Raw genomic sequence first — 23,593 nt, forward strand, 5'->3', positions numbered from 1 at the left:
AATTACAAGGAAACATCAGACAAACTCAAACGTGGAACATTCTACCAAATACCTGGCCTGTAATCCTCAAAAGTGTCAAAACCATAGAAGTCAAGAGAAGTCTGAGGAATTTCCAGATGGAGGGAGACTGCAGCGAGATTTGACAAATGAATACATGTGATTCTGAACTGAGTCTTTTGCTTTAAAGGATGATATTGGGACAACTGCAAAACTAGAATAGTATCTGAGGATTAGATGTAGCAATTTCCTAATTATATCAATATCTTAATTCAGATGGTTATATTATTGTTATGTAGGAGAATGTCCTTATTTGTAGGAATCACACCCAAATTATTAAGAAGTGATAGGTCATCATTGCTGCAACTTATTCTCTAGTAGAACAGGAAAAAAAAGCTTTTGTTCTATATTTACAACTTTCCTATAAGCTTGAGATTATTTCAGAATTTAAAAAAACACAAACATATGCATATATATGTGTGTATATATGTTAATCTCTTTAGTATATTAAGACCATTTTTAAATCGGTAAGAACAGTTGCGAACCCTAATACAAAATAGGCAAAAGATACCAACAGGATGCTCTCAAAAGAAGATATAGAAATAGCTAATAAACCTCATCAGCAATCAAAGAAATGTAAACAAAAACCAAAGAATACCAGTTTTCAACTGTCATATATTTCTATTTATAATGCCCTAAGTGAAAGATGATGTGAAGAAACACATGTCACCCATGTTATTTTTAAGAGTGAACAATACTAAAACAATTCTAGGTAAGGGTATCAATAGTTAGAGTTTACATTGTCATTGTTGCCATCATCTCACATCCAGGAATTTATCATAAAGAAATAATGATACAAGTTAACAAGTTGTGATCATCATAACTGTGTGTCATACTGAAAATCTGGAAATAACCTAACAGTTGTCGGTGCAGATTGGTTGAATAAATTATGTTGCATCCAAATAATGGGATACTTTGCATGCAAAGCGAGGAGATAAAAAATCAGATTACAAAACAGAGCGTAATATATATAATATAATAATACATCATATAGAACATATTTGTAGAGAGTAATGTTGAACTGAATTACTTTTCGTGAAAGATCATAACCTTTCTTAATGGCATCCCTGTCTGACAGTAGATTGTTTAGCCTATGCATACAGTTCTTGCATCAGTTTTGTTTTGGTTTTTTGTTTTTTTGTATTTTCCCAACTGTGACCTAGCAGTCTGTGCTGGTCAGTGCTCTCCTTGGTTCCTCTAATCTATTCCTAGTCTCCGTATGTTCTTCTCTTAGTTATTGAGCATCTATGGAGAAGAGAATCAAACTCAATGTTGTTAAGTGAAAAACATCAGAAAAGAAAAACCACTAAATGACAGTCTCAGGGTAATAGTAATGGAATTTTTAACTTGAAAATTACCTGTGAATGGACTTCACAGTCTTTATAGTCACATGGAAAGTATATGCTCACATAACTATAGCTCAGCAAACTATTTTACACAATTTGTGGAGACATTTGATATTGCTTCTGTTGCCTTATAAGCATATCTCACTATGTGTCATAGGTGAATACCTGAAATATATGTGTAAATAGATTTTTGATAATACAAATCATATTTTCTCTGTGATTTGCATAATAATGTCAAAAAAGCTTCATCTTCACTTTAAATTAATCCTAATTGGTAGTGATAACAATTTTTCTTCCTAAGTTTTTCTACAAGTTAAATCAATATTTAAATTCACAAGAAGTTCTGATTTTTTAAAACTCCGGAATGAATTATTTAAATGAGAAAAATTATTCTTGAAAAAGAAAAAGAAAAATTATTCTTGAACCATGTAATTTTAAGCCATAATGGACAACAGAGATTACCTAGTGCAACTCTTTCAGTTTAAAGATGAGAAAATTTTGAAGCCCAGAACAGGAAAATTAAAGAATTTGCCTCATATCATACATTTAGCTACAGTTGTTACTGTAAATAGAACTAGAACCCAGATCTTCATCATATGTTTCACTGTGCTATACTGGTGTCTAGTTTAAATATTTATAAATCTATGCTTTTTAATATTAAATTTTATTCATACTCATTGTCGCGAGCGCCTGTAAGGGCAGTCGCCACATTTCAGTCTGTTCCTGAAAGTCAAGGGGACATTAACCCCTCGGCAGGACGTAGGTGTGGTACTCATGACAAGAGTGGGGAATAAAACCCTGACACACAGGTTCAGATAGACTGAGTAACACAGCTTTATTTGGGAACCAATGTCCCTCCAGAGGCCAATGCTCTGGTAAGCACAGAAGTTTATACAGAATAGAATAGAATTTAATAACTAACCGAGTCCCGGAGTCAATCGGGATGGAGAAGGTTCCTGGTCCAGGAGAGGCGACTAGGCCCATGACTATACTTAACTTCTCAAGGTTATTGTAACGATCAAATGTTGTAATAGTGATGCAAAAGGTTTTTAGTATTTATTCTGTATTAGACATTTACCAGTCAGCGAAATCAAATTCAAGTAGTCTTGTTAGAAACAAACCCTATCAGTAAACTTTTCACTTATCAAACAGTTAATTTTGTATATACATTATTGTATTTTTGTACTTTATCTTTTCACAAATGAAATCTTTTTTCCTATTACTCAAGCTTTTTTGTTGTTAGTGGTATATTTTTTCTTTGATCACATTTAAGACTTTTGGTAAGTATTCTTTTGTTCATTGTCTGAAAAACTGAAAGGTAATTGATTACCTATTTATTATATACTTGATTTCTTTTCTTAGATATACTACATCTGATTCTTTTTCTTACAGCAGATTTTTTATCTTTCTTAAAGATATTGAATGACAAAATTACTTTTTACAAGAAAACCAATGTCATTTGTTGATATAAATTAAAGTTTTCTGACACAAAATGTCCATTGGCCCTCTTACTGATATTGAGGGACACAATATTTTTTTTTTATCAACACTTTTAAAAATGGTAAACTTTTTCAGCAGTAGATAGATTTACATTTGTGTCATTGGGCCTCTTTTGTCATGTTTTATATTAATATAAAGAAATAAATTCCTGTAAGATGACATGTAACGTAAGCAGGCACATAGAACAATTTTTTTTAACTAAATAAAATTTTAATACTCGATATTTTAAAGGTAAAAATTAAAGTTCTAATTGTTTTCATATTCTTTGTACTGTTGAAGTTTTAAAGACATTGTGGAATCTCAAGAGAGATCATTTTACTATGAAAATCATGTAAAATAGCCTACATTATTTGAAATGTGCTGCCTTTGGAACATATTGTAAATACTGTTATAACCTAACCTTTGTTAAAGGTTTAGAAATAATAAGGAAGCCAGAGTGATATTTGTAACTGGGTTTCCTTCTTACCAACTTCCATTTTCATGAGTTACTAGACTGCTGAACAACAACAACAAAGACAACATTCTCAAATTACAGGAACTTAATAACAAAAAATTTAGATGACAATAGAAGATATTTATTTTCAGCAAAAAAAGTATATATTATAAATATTGCTGACAAGGAAATGTATGTTGTGGAAACTAATACAAATATTTTAATAGCCATGCTATATAAACTAGTTCACTTTTAAATGCTATAATTTCATGTATCCGAATATGAATATTCTCAATTCATATACCGAAATGTATTGATTTTTCCCCCATTTTATTTTGTTATTTTTCCAAGAAATCTTAATTAGTTTGGAGAAATTTATTTTATTGCATATAAAGTTCTAAGCATTGTTGGTGATTGAATTGTTTATGTCAATGTTAAATAAGGAAAGAGATTAAAATATATTGGCTTTATGTTTTTATTTTTGTTCTAACATCAAAAGAAACCTATCTCAGATCGACTATAGTTATATTAACAGACTGTGAGAATATGAAATAAATAACATCATGTTGGTTGAATAAATGGTGGCAACTGAAAAACTAGGAAGTAATTTATGCACATGGTATTTAATAATATACCTTCAGATAGCAAATTTACTACCAGGTACTTAAAGCAGATTTTCTTACTGAACAATTTTGGGCGGAGGGAAAATGGGTTAAAAACTTTTTGCGTGTATGAAATAATAATTGTCTTAGGTTCGTTATTAGGATTAGGAGGCACTGAATATATGCTTGATCCATCTTCCTTTAACCCATAGTGACATTCATCAAATGGTTAGCTTGAATTCATTTCATAATCTGGGACCTTGGAGCAGATTTTACCCCCTGTGCAAAGCTAATTGACCCAGATAAGAGTTAAATCTGCTGTGTTCCAACAGCAACCCTGTGTTCTGAAAGTTGAGCTGGCCGGAACAAATATGTGTTAAGATAACTGGCCTTATGGAATCATTCCCCTTATGGAATATTGTTATTTATAGATACATTTCCTCACTCATAAAAATCGAAAAATGTGTTCATGTAATCCATTGTATTTTCACAGAAAATGGAAAAAGCTATACTGCCAAATCCTTTAGTCAAAGTTATATTTGTTTTGCACAGAACAGGATTCTTTTCTCTTGGTTGTCTTCTTTGTTTCTGTTAGATAGGTACTTTGGGGCTAGGTGCGACTGTTCAATAAAATGTTTACAGAGACAAGCATATATTTTTGCTGAACCACCTACCACTGATTTTGTACACTAAGCCATCTGCTACATTACTAATTTTTATATTCTCTAATGTTGCATGTATGCTTTAAATTATATTTCCTTCTTCAGGGCATCTCTTCTGGCTATGTGATTTATTTAGGATCACAAGAAAGCAAATACTTTTGTATTTTTAAGGTTACCCACAGCTTTTTACAACAGTAGACACTCCCAGTGTCTAAGAACGAGCTATGCTCCAGAACCTTATTATTGTGACATTTAATGTCCAGCCACAGCACACAGATTGTCCTTATGAAGAATCTTAAATTCAGTTAATGTTAAAGCAGATTTTCTTCACTCTTACTAAATTTTCTTTGAGATATATCCTACAGCATTTGTAAAATATTTTTAAATGGTAACATTAATACTAATATTCATGTGGGAAATAATTTAGGTCATCTTAAATTCATACATTTATTTTATTGTCTTTTGTTTACAAATGAAGTGTCTTTGTTTGTCTTAAAAGATCAAGGTTTTGAATTAATGTTATTTTAGTAGTTTGCTTGAAGAAAATTAAAACTTTGATGGAAGATGAGCTCAGGTGATCAGCACATTGATTCAGGTATACTTGGCATAGCAGTTCATTAACTATGTGTTAATTATCTATGATTACTCCTGAAAAGCTGTAGTGGCTTCATCTTTTAGGTTGCTTCATTAAATCATTAATTTTCTCGGCGGTAACTAAGCCTGACATAATTAAGTCATCTCAGTCTCCACAGATTTATATTTTCCCATGATGTCAAGAACACTGAGCTAGTTAATATGAGGCATTATAACTTGTCCCCTGGATGTACTGACTCTGTTTTTTTATAATTATTTATACTGTTTTGGCAGATTTTTAAATTATATTTAAGTAATCTCATAAATATATACCTTTTAATTATTTACTTACTGTTTTAGCTTTCATCTGTATTTCCTGTGTAATAAGCCCATTTATGTATTTGAACCACTTCTTACCAACAGTTCTTTGACCCATGGCTACATAAAGCTGCTTCAGTTTATCCAGAAAATCATTTATGAGGAAGGATTTGATGGATCCAATCCCCAGGTATTGAGTACCTTCAAAGCCTTTTATAATCGTGTATGTAATGTTGTTTTCAAGCTCTCTAGGGGTAGACCCAGAAGGTCTTAGAAAAATCAACAATGAACAAGCTGTTTCCAAGCACAGAAGATGTAAATAGGCAGAGCACAGACAGCCTTAGTTTGACTGTTAATATGTATTTAGAATTTTGGCTAAGTTCTCAGTGAATGCACAAAAGATGTACACATACATTGTCAACATTAGTTTTAAATATGTATTTATAACACCTGGAGTTAATAAGTAGCTGCATTTTGAAAATTATTCTTAAATCTGTAAGACTTGTTCTTTCCTATCTAAATTTTTTATATTTCTGTGGTTCAGGCCTTAATTTTGAATTACCTTATGAGTAAGAATTAATTTAAGATTTTATTTCTTCGTACAGTATGCTTTGAGTTGTCTCATTGAATAAAAGATGCATTTTTATTTGCTATATTAAAATATTTTATAACTTAACTGTTTTTCTGTAGCTCTATTTTTAGAAACTTCCTCTGAATTACCACTATTAAAGATGTTCCGGTTAGTTTAACTTAAACAAAATGAGGGAAATTTTATTTCTAGATATCATGCCTCTCAGAATTCTTCCTCGGTGATTTTAATTACTATAGCTGCAAAAAGATTTGCATTTCATTTCTATTATTTTAGCAGAATTATTTCCAGAGCACCATTATTTTTATTGAAGAAGACAAAAAAGCCAAAAGTCTTAATTTTTGGCATTATCAACTACATTTGTTCTTAATTTGTAGATTTTAAAAATTCTTATACACTTTACTGCTATATTTAACACTTTGTAAAAAAATGATTTTAAAATTTCTCTTGATAATCAGTTTAATAGAAGGTTGAAAATACTTGTGTGTGTGGTGAAGCACACATATTTATTTATAGATGGCTTTTCATGTATGTTACAGTTTTTGTGATGGCCCTTAGTATTCAGTACAATTTTATTTTGCTCATCATTGCTCCATTTTTGGTCGTAGCTAAGATTTATGGGCAACGTGTCTTCTCCTTCGTGGCAATGCCTGTCTGGAGAGGTAAATTGGTCCCTGACAGACACCTCTCTCCACTTGCTTTGGTAACTATGGAAACAGGCATGTCATAACAGTTCCTGCAGTACAATGTGCAGAGCTGCTGCTCTTGCAGAATGGTGACATGTCTTCTAAGAGCTAGAAATTGTTTTAAAAAGCAAAACTAATAGCAAAAAGACATACTTACATGTATATGCACATGTGTATGCACACACACACACACACACACACACACACACACACACACAACTCAAAGAACCTTAATGAGTAAGCTGGTATTGGAATGAAATGAAAGATTTCTTTTCTTAGTTGTTTATTTGAGTATGAAAACAACACCATTAATAAACAATATTTTATTTTATGAACATTGATAGACAACAAACCACAGTTCTGTAACTATTAACTTTCATAAAGATTGAACAGGGTTGAAATAGACATTTCTATGGTGAATACAAAGAATGCTAAAAAAAACTTTAATAAACTAAAAATATACCAATAAGTTATTATAAATATGTATTTCCAATTTTATTGGAATTAAAATATAGTTAATAAATGTCCATATTATTATATTATAGATTGTATCACTTGCTAAATTCCCTAGTCTATATGTCTGTTTCAGAAACTTAAAATAAGTTCAAGAAGCCAAAGAATACATCTACCAGGCACTACTTCAAAAATATTATTCCTGAGTCAAAATAATATTCTGACACTGAAATAAATCCTACATTTTAAAAGGAAATTTTCATCTTACTTTTTTTGTCACTGCATTTTAAAATAAACTAAACTAGTTGGAGGCAACATAGAGAAATAGACTCTAAGGGACAGAATATTATATACTATTGTATCATTAATATTGTTAATAAGTAGTGTAACTCATCTGTAAAGATGTTTCGAGTAGAAACATTTACATATTGCTGTCATAATTTCATTTGTTTTTAAGTTTTGATTTCCAAATATTTAAGAAATATACAATAAAAAATGCAATTTGAATGTTAATTTTACTTGAAATATCAGATTAAATTAAATATTTTTAGGTGTTCTTTCTCATAGGAATAAAGTTAACTATTTATTATTCAGCTATCAGCAAAGGTTTATTTTTTTAAATTTTTATTATGTCTCACAGTGTGCCCCATTATTACATGGAGTAGCAAAGGAATTACATATTTAAAAAAAAACAGGAAATTTGCAGTTAAGCCTATTTTTACAATTTATTGTCATATATTTTAAAAATAGAAGTGTATTTCATGTGTGGAAATATTATGCTCAGTAATATTCTGATGTGCTGTGTACCTATCTCACTTAAATCTCTTACCTCTCATTCATTCTCTGGCTTAATATTTTCATGCTTATAGCTACCAGTTTATTTGTCAGAGTCACTAATCTTTCGTAGTTCTTTGGATTTAGTTTTGTTAAAAACTTGTAGCAGGTACTTTCTGATACAACAGTAGTAGGTATTGGTGACTGTGGGTTAAAATATAGCCAACCTTAGTTTCTGAAATATTGACGGGAAACAGTATGATGCCACCTCCTTTTACCTTCATATTTCATTCTAATATCTAGATTGTTTTTAGGTACGTTTCTCTGCCTTTTTCCAGATTGCTCTTTCTGTTGGGAATCTAACGTACGCTACAGTTCATGAGATAACAGGGTTAGGGATGAAGAAATGAATCTTAATCTTGCCATTTACCTAAATTCTGAGTTTTTAAGTAATTCAGAAAAAGGAATAACCTATCATATTTCACAGATCTTACCCAAATTCACCAGAAACTTATTTATACTCCTAACATAGGCTCTGATATGTCTTATTACTTTATTTCATTCAAGTAATGCAAAAATAAAAAAGTTTTTCTGAATCATCTAGTATCATACTATCTGGTCGCTGAGGTGGTTATCTATCATAACCTTAATACAACCAGAAAAGAAACATTGAACCAGCTGCCTTGATAATGTCATCATGCTTCAGGTCCATGAGTCAGGAAGTTTTTCCAAATGTACTTAGACTCAATTTATCTTTCTGAAATCTCGTGCTTATAGGTTTATCCAGGACATTGTATCACTATATAGTTGAAGGATTGTATGGTCTCATAGAGCAAGTTCTATCTTTTTTATTTTAGAGATGAGGAAACTAAAGCCTAAGTACTGTGTGTGTCTTACCCAGAATCATATATCTGTGTCTTACCCACAATCATCCATCAGTCCAGGCTATGAGTCTCTGTCTTGCTCATCTTACTAACCACTGTCCCCTACGTTTTTCGTCTTCTAATATTTCAGTGTTTTATTCATTTTGTCTACTTTTTCAATGCATTCTCCTTGAAAAAGAATACACAAATTCAACTTTTATCTATACTATCAGTGAGATAAATATATTGGGTTGGGCAATAGCTACTTGGATAATAAAATTTATTAGTGGTATTTTATAGCAATAGCCAGGGGTATATTTTAGGATATGGTTTGATCAGAGATCACACTGTAAAGTGGCACATGTTCCAAGTCTTTGCTTTCAGAAAGAAATCTTATTTTTCCCATCAGAATCATAATAATGATTTTCCAGTTATTCCCATGTGCCAGGTTTTGCTAAGATCTTCCTTTGCCTGGAAATTTTGCTGGATTGCAAAGGAAAGTATTTACAAGACATTTGTTCAGTGAGAATAACCCAAACAGTAGAATTTATTATAAATATATCTACTAGCAAACACTTCTTGACAATCATCCTAGGTTTTATTTAATGGTTTTCAAATATTTATTTCCCCAAGAAAATTGGTCACTATTATTATGACCTTAATATCTGTAGGCTTGACTTCTAAATGTTCACCTTATAAATTTTATGAAAAGTGTTGAACTTCAATTATTATTGGGAAAATAGCTTCAAGAAAAAAAGTAGAGGCAAGTGTAAAATTTAAAACAAAAACATACATTTTTAAACTTCTTCCAAACAAGATATCAGGTAGTGGACACAATAGAACTAAATGAAAAATACTGAGCAGTTTATCATTTATTGAAAGACATAGAGAATTATGTAATACTAACAGTGGTTTTTAAGCACTCTAGTTTAGATTTTCTTTATTATTAACTGTGATTTCTTATATATTTATTTTAATCGTTTCAAATAGATTCTTCAAATAGCCACTGTTCAAATTTAGAAATAATTAAAAGCTTGAAGCTTGTGATACTCTTCAAATTTTCCTGAAGTGGAAATAAAAACAGTTCTGTTATTTTTTTTTTTTTTTTTTAGTTTCAGGTGTGCAAAACAACATGTTAGACATTTACACCCCTCACAAAGTGATAACCACCCCAAGTCTCTTACCTCTCTGACATCGTACATAGCTATTACAATACCATTGATTATATTCCCTATGCTGTAGTTTACATCCCATGACTATATATATATTTAATTGTAGTTGACATTTAATATTATTCTACATCAGCTTTCTTTAGGTATATAGCGCAGAGGTCTGGCATCTACACAGTCTATGAAGTGATCTCTGTTATTTTTTCAAACTCTTATAATCTAGAATATTTTCTTTATATCGCGTTATTATTGATAGTCTATACAGCTTTTTACCACGTCTACTGACATTGTCTCCCTGATCTGTTATAAATAAAAATAAGAACTGGCAAAAGTAAAAGACGTCTCGTATGGGTTAACAAAACTTAATGTGTTTCCCTCTCCCCCCACTTCCCATTAGAAAAAACAGAAAAACATTTTAAGGATAGGAATCCAGAATCTTGGTTCACCTTTGTGGGGAGATGACGTTTGCTGTACCGAAAACTGTGACAACAGTCACAACCTTACGAAGTTCCTCTACATTCTCCGCGGCCTTCTACGAACCTCTCTTTCAGCCTGTATCATCACAATGCCAACACATCTGATCCAGGTAAGAACTTTTCAAAATTGTTTTCCCCTAACTAATGGTACATAGTCAAGAGCAAAGTACAAATGCTTTGTGAGGCTGATAAATTATTGTTGTATGCCCCTTGGATAAAAGAGATTTCAGGTGCTTAAAACACCAGAGCAACAAAATATCTTTTCATTTGGATTATTAAATTCTTGTGTATTTGTGGTTTTAATATACAGTGAGCATATGGTGAATCGTCTTTACTAATTTTTTTCTTTGATTTCTTATGAGTGTGCTAATATCACTGTGATATGAGGTTGATTTTTTCTGTGATGTCTTTTAATTAATCATAAAGCTGATCTGATCATAAGTCTTGGAGAGATATTTGTAAATCTATGTTTATGGCAGCATTAATCATAATAGCTAAAATGTGGAAGCAAACTGAGTATCCATCAACAGATGAGGAGATAAGCAAAATGTGCCACGTGTTATGATGGAATATTATTCATCCTTGAAAAGGAAGGAAATTCTGACATATGCTACAACACGGATGACTCTTGAGAACATTATGCTAAGTGAAATGTCTGTCACAAGAACATACTGTGATTCCATTGATTTGAAGTGCTGAGGGTAGTCAAAATCCGAGACAGAAAGCAGTATGGTGATTGCTAGGGACTGGGGGGAGGAGAGAATGGGGAGTTATTGTTTAATGGGTACAGAATTTCAGTTTTATCAGATAAAATAGCTCTGCAGGTGGTTGATGTTGATGGTAGCACAACATTATGAACACATTTAGTACCACGGAATGGTACATGTAAAAATGGATAAAATGGTAAATGTTATTGTTTTAAATTTTCAGCAGTTAGTACTATTTTATGTTATTTTTTTCTAATGCACGTGCTGAAACATCTTGATTTGAAATGACATTTATAGCAGTTTTGAGTTGTTTTGATTTACTTCTCTAGGAAATAGCAATAATGATAGCAGCTAACAAATATAGACTTTAAGTAAGGACCTGACGGTTCTTATAGAATTTTTTTGTAAAAACTGTTACCTACATTTTACATATAAGGAAACTGAGGTACAGAGAAGTTAAGAAACTGCATCTAGGTTCAATACTTGAGAAACCATCATTTGAACCCAGAAAATCAGGTTTCAGAACCACATGATAGGAAATCTGTCCAAGAATTATAACAGGCTTTTATTCTGGAATTCAGTCTTTCAAAGCTAGTAAATCACAAATATTTAATTTTAGAGCTAGAAAGGAGTTGAGGGGCTCATCTGAACTCCTGCCTTTGAACAAGTAAAACATTATCTCTATTTTGCACCTGAGGTCTGAACTGAAATAACAATTGTTTGAGCAAGTCTAAGAAACAAGGACTATACTCAGCGAAACTGCAAGGTTCTGTGAGAACTGTACATTTAATTCAATTAACAGAAATATAACAGATGTAATTGGGATTTGGAGTTCGCCAAGGAGATAAAGAAATGCCATTTGAAGAAGCTTTACCTAAATACACCGTCCAGTAGTTAAAGCTGAGACTTTAAGGGCTATTAAGTTTATGAAACGTGTCATAATCCTTGAACTTTCCTCCAATCTATAGGAAAAAGATTTGTATTTTGTTCACATCTGCTTTTAAGAAAAAGTCACTATCTTTCGTGGCTGTTTAAGAATTTTAAATTGGCTGATATAACACCATATTCCTTCCTCCACAATAGGAGTATAATTGACAGCATACCCCCATACATTGTCAGTGACTCACACTTTTGAGCTTTCTGTGAGTTACTATAGCAACTTCCTGTTATTCAAGTTAGCATTCCTCTTTAATAATTACAGAATGTTAGCAAAATAAAAATTAAATCTTACTCAGAAAAAAATTTAACTTTTCATATCAAGATTTCTTAAATCCAAATATTTCCTTGTCACCAAATTAGAAGAAAAAAAAAATTCTGTACTTCTTACAAATTTGATTATTGAAGCAGTGTTTTATTATCTTTAATCATTTGTTTATTCATTCATTTCTTCTGCACTGTTTTTGAGTGACTGATAATGTACTGTGGCCCACTGTATATATCACTGGAAATTTAAAAATGAATGAGCAACACTGGTTCCTTTCAGGGCACCTTACTCTGTAGTGGGGAGATAAACATTTAAAAGACGTGTTATAATCTGAAAATGAAATTAAGAAAACAATCACCATAGCATCAAAGTGTAAAATTTATACTCTGAAAACTACAAAGCATGTTGAAAGAAATGAAAAAGGATCTACATGAATGGAAAAACTTCCCATGTTCATGGATCAGAAGACTCAAAATTTTTAAGATGATGACATTCCCCAAACTGATCTATAGATTCAGTGCAATCCCTATCAAAAGCCCATCTGACTTTTTGGAGAAATTGAAAAACTGATTCCAAAATTCCTATGGAATTTCAAAGGACTTAGAATAGCCAAAACAATCCTAAAAAAGAATAAAGTAAGAGGGCTTGCACTTTTCAATTTCAAAACTTAATACAAAACAATGATAAAATACAGTGCAGTACTAGCATAAGAATAGGAATATAAATCAATGGAATAGAATTGAGAATCATAGAAATACATCTGTGGTCAACTGATTTTGCACAATGGTACCAAAGACCATTCAATAGGGAAAGAATAGTCTTTTTCAATAAGTGGCATGGGACAACTAGATAGCCATGTGCAAAAGAATGAAGTTGGACCTTTACCTCATACCCTGTGCAAAAAATAATTCTGAATAGTACAAAGATCTAAATGTAAGAGCCAAAACTATAAAACTCGTAGAAGAAAACTTAAGGGTAAATCTTCATGACCTTGGATTTGGCAAAGGATTCTTAGATGTGACACCAAAGCACACATGAAAAAAGAAATAGGTAAATTGGAGTTTATCAAAATTAAAAACTTTTGTGTTTTAAAGGACACCGTCAAGAAAATGAAAAGACAACCCACAGGATGGGTGAAAATATTTGCAAGTCATATACCGATAAAGGATTTGTATCTATTATAATGTATAAAAGAACGCTTACAACTCAATAATAAAAAGACAACTCTCTTTTTAAAACGGGGAAAGGATTTGAATACACATTTTTCCAAAGAAGGTATATAAATGGTCAGTTAGCACATGAAAGATAATCAACATCATTAGTTATCAAGAATGCTAATCAAAATCACAATAAGATACCACTTCACACCCTCTAGGATGGCTAGAATCAAAACTCAGATCATTGTAAGTGTTGGCAAGAATGTGGAGAAATTGGAAATCTCATATCTTGCTGGTGGGAATGTAAAAGGGTACAGCTAGCTGCTTTGGAAAACAGTCTGGCACTTCTTCAGTACTTAAGCATGGATTACCATATGACCCATCAATTTCACTCCTAAATATATACCCAAGAGAAATTAGAACATGTGTCCACATAGAAACTGGCATGTGAGTGTTAATAGCACCATTATTCATAATAGCCAAAAGATGGAAACAGCCCAAATGTCCATTAACTGGTAAAGGGTAAGCAAAAAGTGTCATATCCATATTATAGAATATTATTTGGCTGTGAAAAGGAATGAAGTACTGATACATGCAACAACATAGATGAACCTTGAAAACATGCTAAGCAAAAGAAGCCATCACAAAAGAACATATACTGTATGTTTCATTCGTATGAAAGTCCTGAATAGGGAAATCATAGAAACAGAAAGTAGATAATGGTTACCTAGGTCTCTAGTGTGGGGAGAAAGGGAGACCTGAGGGAATTAGGGTGTGATATGTTAATGGTTTGAGGGTGTTTTTTTGTTTCTTTGAGGTGATGAAAATGTTGTAATATCAACTATAGTGATGGTTGCACATATCTGTGAAAATCAAAAACAACCCAATACACTGAATTACAAACTTTAAATGGGTGAAATGTATGTTATGTGAATTATATCTCAATAAAGCTGCTGGGAAAAAAAAGACTTACAAAATAGTTGGTGAATTTGATAGTAGAGTTCTGAGGATACCAAATCACAACTTTAGTCCAGTGATTATCAAACTTTGATCTCAGAACCTCTTTACCCTCTTAAAATATATTTTAAGATCTCAAAACACTTTTATTCATCTGGATTATATCTATTGATGTTTACCATATTTGAAATGAAAACTAAGAAATTTAAAAATACTTATTTATGAATTCAATTATAATAATAATAAACAGATTATATGATTGTAAGAAATAATGATTTTCCAAAACAAAAAAATCTTTAGCAAGAAGAGTAACATCGTTTTACATTTTTCCATAATAGAAAACAGTGGATTCTAATATCAGCTTCTTTATTAAACCCTTGTGAAAATGCTGTTTTGGTTGCAGCATTAAAAGAAAATCTGACTGCACACAGATAAGTTGTTGGAAAATGGAGGACTATTTTAATACCCTTTTCAGATAATTGTAGATATTCTTCTTTGATATATACTGAAACTAGACAAGTAATAGTTTCACAAACGTTAATTGTAAGGTAGAATCAAAAACTATATCAATGAACTTTTTCATGCTATATTGCACTAAAAGGCATTACACTCAAAGATGTATCTTGTACTTTAAATGGGTCTTTTACCCGTTCAAGATATTGAAATAGTATTCCTTGGTCATTTGGAAAGTATTGGTTCACTGAGTTATGCAGATCTTCCAAATATTTATGCATTTCATTATATAATATAAAATAATAAGATTGGTTAATATCACCATCCACAGTGTTATATGTGTTGCCGTGCTATTTTTACCATTAATTGGTTTTCTATTGTAAGAATATACGACAATTTCTTTATCTTTTTCCCTGCTGACGGACATTTATTTCCAGATTGAGACTATTATGAACAAAGCTGCTATGAACATTACTATATAAGTCTCATATATATTTTCATCTCTCTTGGAATCTCATCTCTCCAGACCTTTTTATTTTTATTTTTTATTTTAGCCATTGTAGTCCTTGTGAAATGATATGACATTTGGTACTTTGCATTTCCTTGATGACTAGTGATGTTGACCATTTTTTCATGTGCTTGTTGACTATTGCCTATTTTCTTTTGTCCAAGTCTTTTGGCCTTTTTTTTTCTTAGTTATCTCATCATTATTAAATTTTAAATTTTCTTGTATTTTTTTTCCTAAGATTTTATTGGGGAAGGGGAACAGGACTTTATTGGGGAACAGCGTGTACTTCCAGGCCTTTTTTTTCCAAGTCAAGTTGTTGTCCTTTCAATCTTAGCTGTGGAGGATGCCCGTTAGCGTCAACTTGTTGTCCTTTCAGTCTTAGTTGTGGAGGGCGCAGCTCGCTCCAGGTCCAGTTGCCGTTTTCTAGTTGCAGGGGGTGCAGCCCACCATCCCTTGCGAGAGTCGAACCGTCAACCTTGTGGTTGAGAGGACGGCACTCCAACCAACTGAGCCATCCAGGACCTCAGTGGCAGCTCAGCTCAAGGTGCCGTGTTCAATCTTAGTTGCAGGGGGCAGAGCCCACCATCCCTTGCGGGACTCGAGGAATTGAACTGGCAACCTTGTGGTTGAGAGCCCACTGGCCCATGTGGGAATCGAACCGGCAGCCTTTGGAGTTAGGAGCATGGAGCTCTAACCTCCTGAGCCTCCGGGCCAGCCCCTCTTGTATATTTTAGGTACAACTTTGTAATAATCTTCTTCTAGTTTGTGACTTGTCTTTTCTATTTTCTTAGCAGTATCTTTGAAGAACTGAAATTTTTAATCTTGATGGAGTTTATCTTTTTTCTTTTTAATGGTTAGTGGTTTCTCTTCACTGCTCCTCCCATCTTACAAATCTTTGCCCTCTCAGGTCTTTTTCCTGTGTTTTATTGTAAAACATTTATAGCTTTATCTTTTACTAATTGATGTATTCTGATTTGAATATTTTACAGAACTTTACTTTGTGTTCTCAAACAGCTTTTGGCTTGTTAGTTAATATCCTGATTATATGTTAACATACTTTACATCCACTAGTTCTATTTTTACTACTAGTAATTTTTACCAAAGTACTTATTGTCTGACTCAAACATGTGATTTCATATAATCTTATATATCTAATACATTGTAGTCTCCACAAAGGCAGGACCACATATTTATAATTTTCCTTTTAGTTAACATAGGGTTATGATAATAATATATTTCATACAGTATAAACATTCTTAGCACAATACTTAGGCTTTTTCTATATGTTCAACAATTGTTAAAGGAATATTGATTCTTGGAAAATTATTTCTAATACCTGATTGTTTTCAACAGTACTTGAAACTTTATTTAAATTTACGTGATTTTAGTATCTTTGTTCTAACATTCCCATACCCTATCTACAAATGGCAAATTTGTTTAAATGTCATTTAGTTACATTAATTATATACGGTACGTACAGTATATTTCAAGTTTTATGACTGAAGAGTTTGGCATGAATAAGAAATGAATTTTGACTCCTTGGCTAGTAGAATGTATTTATAATAGTCATAAGTGGATAACTCAGTTTTCCTTTAAGGGCTTTTCACAAACTGAGCTTGAACCTAACTTATTGTTATGTGTTTAAAATCGTACAAATATTGCTCCAGTCAGAAGACATAGGGTAGCTGAATGGGTAAGAAAACAAAATCTGTATATATGCTGTCTACAAGAGACCCACTTCAGATCAAAAGACACACGAACACTGAAAGTAAAGTGATGGAAAAAGATATTTCATGCAAATGGAAATGAAAAAACTGAGGTAGCAATACTTATATAACACAAAATAGACTTTAAAACAAAGACTATAATAAGAGACAAAGAAGGATATTACCAAATGATAGAGGGATCAATTCAACAAGAGGCTATAACCCTAGTCAACATCTCTGCACCCATATTGGAGCACTTGAATATATAAAGCAAATATTGACCGACATAAAAGGAGATATTGACAGTGATACAGTCATAGTAGGGGATTTTAACAGCTCATTGACACCAATGAACACATATTCCAGACAGAAAATAAACAAGGAAACAGTGGCCTTAAATGACACACTAGACCAGATGGATTTAATTGATGTTTTTAGAGTTTTCTATCCCAAAGCAGCAGAATATACATTCTTTTCAAGTGTACATGGAACATTTTCCAAGATAGACCACATGTTAGGCCACAAAACAAGTCTCAATAAATATAAGAAGATTGAAATCATATCAAGTACCTTCTCTGACCACAATGATATGAAATTAGAAATCAATTACAAGAAAAAAACGGAAAAACACGCAAACACATGGAGGCTAAACAACATGCTACTAAACAGTAAATAGGTTAACAATGAAATCAAGGAAGAAATCAAAAGATACCTTGAGGCAAGTGAAAATGAAAACAAAAGAACCCAAAATCTATACGACACAGTGAAAGCAGTCGTAAGAGGGAAATTCATAGCAATACAGGCCTACCTCAAGAAACAAGAAAAATCTCAACTAAACAATCTAAACCTTACATTTAAAGGAACTAGAAAAAGAACAGCAAACATAGCCCAAAGTGAATAGAAGAAACAATAATAATAAAGATCAGAGCAGAAATAAACAAAACAAAGACTTAAAAAACAATTCAAAAGATCGATGAACTGGTTCTTTCAACAGATAAACAAAATTGATAAACCTTTAACCAGACCGATCAAGAAAAAGAGACAGGACCCAAATAAATAAAGTCAGAAATGAAAGAGGAAACATGACAACAACACCACAGAAATACAAAGGATTGTAAGAAAATACTACAAGTTATATGCCAACAAATTGGGCAATCTGGAAGGAATGGATAAAATCCTAAAAACATACAATCTTCCAAGGCTGAATCAAGAAGAAACAGAAACCCTGAATCAACTGATTAGTACTAACGAAATCAAATCAGTAATCAAAAAACTCCCAACAAATGAAAATCTTGGACTAGATGCTTTCACAGGTGGATTTTACCAAACATTCAAAGAAGAATTAACACCTATTCTTCTCAAACTATTCCAAAAATTTTAGGAGGTAGGAGGGATTCCAAGCCTGTTCTAGAAGGCCACCTGATTCCAAAACCAGACAAAAACATAAGAAAAAAAGAGACTATAAGCCAATATCCTTGATGAACATAAATGCAAAAATCCTCAACAAAATACGAGCAAACTGAATTCAGTAATACATTAAAAAGATCATACACCATGATTCTTGGGATGCAAGTTTGGTTCAATATCTGCAAATCAATTGACCACATAAACAAAATGAAGGATAAAAATCATATGATCATATCAATAGCTGCAGAAAATAAGCATTTGACAAAATCCAGCATCCATGTATGATAAAACACGCTCAGCAAAATGGGAATAGAGGCAACATACCTCAACATGGTAAAGGTCGTATATGACAAATCAATAGTTAACATCATTCTCAATGGGGAAAAGCTAAAAACATTTTCCTTAAGATGAAGAACAAGACAAGGATGTTTACTTTCACTATTTTATTCAAAATAGTATCGAAAGTCCTAGCCACAGCAGTCAGACAAGAAAAAGAAATAAAAGGCATCCAAACTGGAAATGAATAAGTAAAACGGTCATTATTTGCAGGTGACATGTTACTGCTATATAGAGAGAACCCCAAAGATTCTACCAAAAATTATTAGAACTGATAAATGAATTCAGTAAAGTAGCAGGATACAAAATTAATCAGAAAATGGTTGCATTTTTATACACCAATAATGAACTATTAGAGAAATTAAGAAAACCATCCCATTTACAATTTCATCAAAAAAATAAATAAATAAAATACGTAGGAATAAACTTAACCAAGGCAGTAGAAAACTGCCTTGTATTTAGAAAATAATAAGACATTAAAGAAAGAAATTGAAGAAGATACAAATAAATGGATGCATCTATCATGCTCATGAATAGGAAGAATTAACATCGCTAAAGTGTTCATACTACCCAAAGCAATCCATAGATGAAAATAACAATGACATTTTTAACAGACCTAGAACAAATAATCCTAAAATTTATATGGAACCATAAAAGGCCTTAGATAGCCAAGACAATCTTGAGAAAGAACAAAATTGTAGGTGTAATGTCACCTGATACCAAACAAACTACAAGGCCACAGTAATCAAAACATCATGGTACTGACATAAAAATAGACACATAGATCAATGGAACAGAATAGAGAGCCCAGAAATAAACCCACACTTATATGGTCATTTAATCTATGACAAAGGAAGCAAGAATATACAATGGGATAAAGACAGTCTCTTCAATAAATGGTGTTGGGAAAACTGAACAGATACATTCAAAAAACATGAAACTGCACCACCTTCTTATGCCATATATAAGAATAAACTCAAAATGGATTAAAGACTTAAATGTAAGACCCAAAACCATAAAACTCCTAGAAGAAAACATAGGCAATAAATTCTCTGACATTGCTCTTAGTGATATGTTTTCCGATATATCTCCTTGGGCAAGGGAAACAAAAGTAAAAATAAACAAATGGGACTACGTTAAACTAAAAAGTTTTTGCACAGCAAAGGAAACCATCAACAAAAAAAAAAGACATCCTATTGAATGGGAGAAGGTATTCAGCAATGATACATCTAATAAGGGGTTAATATCCAAAATTTATAAAGAACTCATACAACCCAACACCAAAAAAAACCCAAACAATCCAATTAAAAAATGGGCAGAAGATCTGAATAGGCATTTCCCCAAAGAGGACATACAGATGGCCAATGGACATATGAAAAGATGCTCAACATCACTAATCATCAGAGAAATGCAAATTAAAACCACAATGAGACATCACCTCACACCTGTCAGGGTGGCTATCATCAATAAATCAACAAACAACAAGTGTTGGCAAGGATGTGGAGAAAAGGGTACCCTTGTGCACTGTTGGTGGGATTGCAAATTGGTGCACCCACTATAGAAAACAGTATGGAGCTTCCTCAAAAAATTAAAAATAGACTCCCTAATGACCCAGCAATTCCACTTCTGGGTATTTATCAAAAAAAAATTAAAAAGGCATACCCACCCCTCTGTTCACTGCAGCATTATTTACAATAGCAAGATATGGAAGCAACCTAAGTGCCCATCAAAAGACGATTGGATAAAGAAGAGACGGTACATATATGCAATGAAATATTACTCAGCCATGAAAAAATGAAACCTTTCCATTTGCGACAGCATGGATGGACCGAGAGAGTATTATTCTAAGTGAAATAAATTAGAGAAAGAGAACTACCATGTGATCTCACTTATATGCAGAATCTAAAAACAAAATAAACAAGAGAAAACAAACAGACTCATAGATAGAGAGAACAAACTGATGGTTACCAGATGGGAGGGGGGTTAGGCAACTGTGTGAAAAAAAGTGAAGTGATTAAGAAGTACAAATTGGCAGTTACAAAATAGTCACGAGAATGTAAAGTACAGCGTATGGAATATAGTCAGTGATATTGTAATAACTATGTATAGGGCCTGGTGGGCACTAGACTTAGTGAGGAGTTCACGTCATAGATTATATAAATATCTAAGCACTACACTGTACACCCAAAACCGTTATAAAATAATATTGAATGTTAACTATAATTGAAAAATAAAATATTAAAATCTCAGATTTAAATCCTAAAAAATAATAATAAAATAAACACACAAATATTGGAGGGAAACTTCTTTCTCTAATCATCTTAGACATTGTACACATACTTATATTGTTTGCATTGTTAATGATGTTAAATCATTATAAAGCTAATACTTTAATAGTAGTTTAGTTAAATTTAATGAGCTGTTTGATTAAGATGATAAATAAACCTGGCGCAGACCTACCAGAGACCAGTGAAAATACTGGTACTCACACTACCACTAAAACTATACTATTACTACAAATATTTATTAGGCACACGCTACATGCCTAGTACTGTGCAAATATTATGTCCTTGAATCTTCACCACAACCCTTATCTCTGTTGTCACAAGGTCACACAATTAATGAGTGTCAGGACTAGTCACATTGTAACTCATGTCTTTCCCTGACTCCAAACCCCACCATCTTCGCTGTTAGGTTATATAGTTTCTCTAATCATCACAAAACCTCTGCAAGACCGGTGTCATGCCAGTTGCAAAGAAGATTAAACTGAAGTAATTCTCCAAAGTCACACATCTATTACACATTTAAAGCTAATATATAGCTCAGATCTGTTTAATTCTGAAACTTAGACTCTTTCAGTCACACTACATCATGTGTCTTGAATTGTAACTATCTGTGATGGCAGTAACTTAGGAAAAAATATTTCTAGACTAGCATTGCTAGTGTTCAGTATTTTTAAAGAGAAAAGAATTGTAAAATCTTTGACAAATTAGTACATGTGAAAGATTAAGCAAAAAGTGACATTCTAGATAGGGGAGGATAAAAAAGATGGAAACCTATTTCTTATGTGTAATTTTAAAGTAAAGAAAAATAATTAATATTATATATATATACATATATATATCCCAAAAGGACTTAGACACACACACACACACACACACACACACACACACACAAAAGAATGAAAAAGTTTCAAAAGCCATTTTGGTGGCGATCGTCTTTATTATTTAGAGAAGTGATTCCAAACCCACTGTGAATGTTTGTGACAGTGATTCCTGTGGCTGCTCCGTAAGGGTACAGCAGTAATACTATCAAATGACCTCAAGTCATCCCATCTTCACCACTGATTAAATAATGGTTGAGATGATAAGGTGTCTGTATGTCTGACCATTAAGCAATATTTAAATATTGGTATTTTACAGATATACTTAAATCCTATATAACTGGAAGAGATATAGTTAAATTTATGCTTTTGAAAAATAACAGTAAAAAGCCTACTTTGAAATGTAACTAGGAAAACATAGGGTCAGACTTTGGTGATGATTATACAATAGTCCCCTGGATAATTTTGTCTAGTTATAATACAGTAGCCTTCTGGCCCTAATACCAAGTGAGCTATTAAAAAAGAAATATTTTCTTGCTCTTTGAACATAACACCTGACCACATATTTGTTTCTATGTCAAAATGTTTAGGAAAAAATGTAAAACTTAATAGTTTACTTAAACCAGTCATTATATAAATAGGGGATAATACTCTTAATAACTCTGAAAGATTGGCTAGGAGAATCACAATGTTTAGGCTAAGGAAAGAGAATAAGAACTGGAATACTACACAGAACCAAGGGATTACGAATTTATTTAATAAAACTACTTAGTGATTTTTCTGGGCCAGTTGCAGTCCTAAGATCTTTTCAAACATTAACTCATTTGGTCCTCATAATAACCCTATATGGTTGATGGTATCAGTACCTCCATTTTACAGATAAGGCAATAAGGGACAGAAAATTTAATTGACTTTCTCAAGGTCACATAGTTAGTTGAGTGGCAGGATCTAGACCTAAGCAGTCCCCTTCTATTTACCAAACTCTTAACCACCATGTAATGCTGCTTATTCAATAGTAGTGCTAAAATAGGGTCAAAATTAAGAAACAGACTGTGCATAAAAGTAGCCTTCATCATACTCAATGATACAAAGAGCCTGGTGTTTTGGAGGCAGGTAGATCCAATTGTTATAGTTATATGGTCTTAGTCAAGTGTTAACTTTCTCTGCTTCAGCTCCTTCATCTGTAAAAATGGGGTAAAGAATATCCAATTCAGAGGATTAGCAATACCATGTGCTGACATAGTCATAGTACTTGCACATAGTAGACACTCAATATAGATGTTAATAATTGTCATCTTCACTATTATTGCTTAAACAGACCTCCAAAACTGAGAATTTGTTCAGAGATGAGGCTTCCAAACATAAGGTGTACAAGTCCATCAAAGCAATAGAAATCTTCAGCTTCCTGCCTCTTTTTATGAAAGAAACTGACAGTCGTCTCAGGTTAGTCCTGAGACAGACCAGGAGGCATGGATAAAGTCAGGTGGCCATCTAAATCTTAGTAACATCATACCATGTTGTAACACGCCTCTTTAACATCATACACCAACTTCC

At 32.4% G+C, this 23,593-nt stretch overlaps 1 protein-coding gene across 2 annotated transcripts in view; it reads left to right on the top strand.

The window, feature by feature from the left end:
- Positions 1-23,593, top strand: part of ELP4 (elongator acetyltransferase complex subunit 4) — a 214,269-nt gene that overhangs the window by 61,407 nt on the left and 129,269 nt on the right. For both annotated transcript variants that reach the window (XM_019738520.3, XM_088789502.1), the window contains 2 exons: positions 5,597-5,681; positions 10,423-10,611. In XM_019738520.3, the coding sequence (XP_019594079.2) occupies positions 5,597-5,681; positions 10,423-10,611 (274 nt within the window). The remainder of the gene's footprint in view (positions 1-5,596; positions 5,682-10,422; positions 10,612-23,593) is intronic.

The sequence above is a fragment of the Rhinolophus sinicus genome, chromosome 14 (genome assembly GCF_057876585.1).
Source record: "Rhinolophus sinicus isolate RSI-liver-muscle chromosome 14, RSI-T2T, whole genome shotgun sequence".
Classification (NCBI taxonomy): Eukaryota; Metazoa; Chordata; class Mammalia; order Chiroptera; family Rhinolophidae; genus Rhinolophus; species Rhinolophus sinicus.